Here is a 2067-nt window from a genome sequence, read left to right as displayed (position 1 = left end):
TCCACCACCGCCACGCCGTCACGTCAGCCTCGCACAATCATTATACCATGATCACCTCAGCGATTCAACAACCCAACCACTACCAGCCTGCTGTATCCGACTTTTACGATCCTGATGACGTCTTGCCTCACGACAGTCCCCAGATGAATTCTTTCAGACCCAAGCTGGAGCCTTCCCCCAGCCCGCCACCTCAGATCCCTCCAGTTGCGGTACGTCCACGTCTGAGGTCTCTGTTCGAGAATTGAATATCTGACCAGATCCCAATTTTAGGCCTCCCACAGACAGGGGGATGCGGTCTTGATCAATTTCTTGAGCAATGGCAAGCGCCCTGATATTGCCCGCGCCATCGCTGTCCACTCTGACCATTCCGACGCCGCATCTGGCGCTGAGGACGATCCATCCATCTCCTCCAGTCCCTCCACGTCTTCTGCATCATGCAAGTCTCCCCCTTTCAACCTCGCCGCCGTCACCGCTGCCGCGGTCTCAACCTCGCCTTCTGAACCCGGCGCAATCAATCTCATCAACCTTGCTGCGGGCGCCCTAGCCTTCACCACTGGCAACGGCCCAGACCCCCTGAGAAAACCTACGGCAGACTCGACACTTGTCGAATCTGTTCGTAGCGACACAATGAGCTCTGCAGCCCCTCAAACATCACGAGTTCGCTTCAATCGCCCCCTAGGTGCTACAGTATCCGAGCCCCTCTACCCTTCAGAAGGGTTCTATACCGCTACGCCGCCTGGCCACTCGATGCGCCATGCTGAAGTTGTTTCGCCCATGTCGCCACTACAGCCCGCTCTTGGGGGTCTGCCTCCGCTGCAAATCGATTCGCCGAAATCAGATAGTCCTGGCCACGGTTCCTTGCCCTCCATCAGACAACATTTCGGCGATCTAGCTTTGTCCCCTGACAAGGAGTTGCCGGGGCCTTTACACTCTGCCGTCGCCGCGTACCCTCGACCCTCGCCGGCAATTGTACCACGCATGTCTTCGATACCATCACTGTCTGGACGCCACCCGTCGCCGCCCACATCGCCCAATAATGGTTATGGTCGACACGATCTGCCTTCGCCTGCCCAGTCTCTCATCTCACCCGGTCACTATTATCAGACACACAATGGGCCTCCTCGAATGGGAAACGACAAATCTGGCTGTTTCGTTGACACCCCGAGTAATGACCAGCCATCACTACATGGGTCAACGGTGCCAATGCTCGACCGCATGAGCATCGACGGTCTCACGAATCCACAACCAGGCGGCTTCATTTGCGAATTCGCAGGTTGCACAGCACCCCCCTTCCAGACGCAGTACCTTCTGAACTCTCATGCCAACGTACACTCGTCTGCCCGACCACACTATTGTGCTGTTCCGGGATGCCCGCGTAGTGAAGGCGGCAAAGGTTTCAAAAGGAAAAACGAGATGATTCGACACGGCCTAGTCCACGAATCACCAGGATATGTTTGCCCGTTCTGTCCCGATAGAGAGCACAAGTATCCGCGCCCGGATAACCTTCAGAGGTACGTAGTCGTCAGCAGCTCTTTTCCTCAGTAAGATGCTGACAACGATGCACAATCAGGCATGTTCGAGTTCACCACGTGGGCACTGACAAGGATGATCCGCTGCTTAGAGAGGTCCTGTCACAGCGGCCAGATGGTCCTAATCGTGGGAGGCGGCGGCGAGGTGGTACCACATGATGCGATGCAGGCATGCGACGCAACCATATCTTCCCTTTCTTCTTTCACTTCATTTTGGTCATGCTCATCTTTGAGTACATATTTAGCGTATTTTATGTCTCCGGCCTCGACCGGTCCTCCGGGGGAGCTGCTGACACCGGAATTCTGTACATATGATTGCTGAAGTGATGAGAGGCTGGCTGACAATTGCTGGTTCCAGATGAATCAGCAGGGAATGCGGTACTGGGTTTCTTCTTGTAGGCTTGCGTGTTCGAAACAAGGGTGTCCTTTTCAGGGTATCGGACAGCGGACGACATGTCATGTTTCGAGGGCCTACCTTTTTTTCTTGTTCCGCATCTGGTCTCATGAAGGCAAGCGTCTTGAGTTTCTGGCTGTTGCG

General features: G+C 55.1%; 1 protein-coding gene across 1 annotated transcript; it reads left to right on the top strand.

Moving 5' to 3' along the window:
- Nucleotides 1–47: 47 nt before the first annotated feature.
- Nucleotides 48–1844, top strand: VDAG_06611 (C2H2 type zinc finger domain-containing protein; the record flags this gene model as incomplete). Its single annotated transcript, XM_009659315.1, has 3 exons — nt 48–209; nt 271–1511; nt 1775–1844. The coding sequence occupies 3 exons, from the start codon at nt 48–50 to the stop codon at nt 1842–1844; spliced, it is 1473 nt and encodes a 490-aa protein (XP_009657610.1).
- Nucleotides 1845–2067: the final 223 nt, after the last annotated feature.

This window comes from Verticillium dahliae, genomic scaffold, assembly GCF_000150675.1.
Source record: "Verticillium dahliae VdLs.17 supercont1.14 genomic scaffold, whole genome shotgun sequence".
NCBI lineage: Eukaryota > Fungi > Ascomycota > Sordariomycetes > Glomerellales > Plectosphaerellaceae > Verticillium > Verticillium dahliae.
The sequence above is the reverse complement of the archived record's forward strand: the minus strand, read 5'-3'. Positions and strand labels throughout refer to the sequence as shown.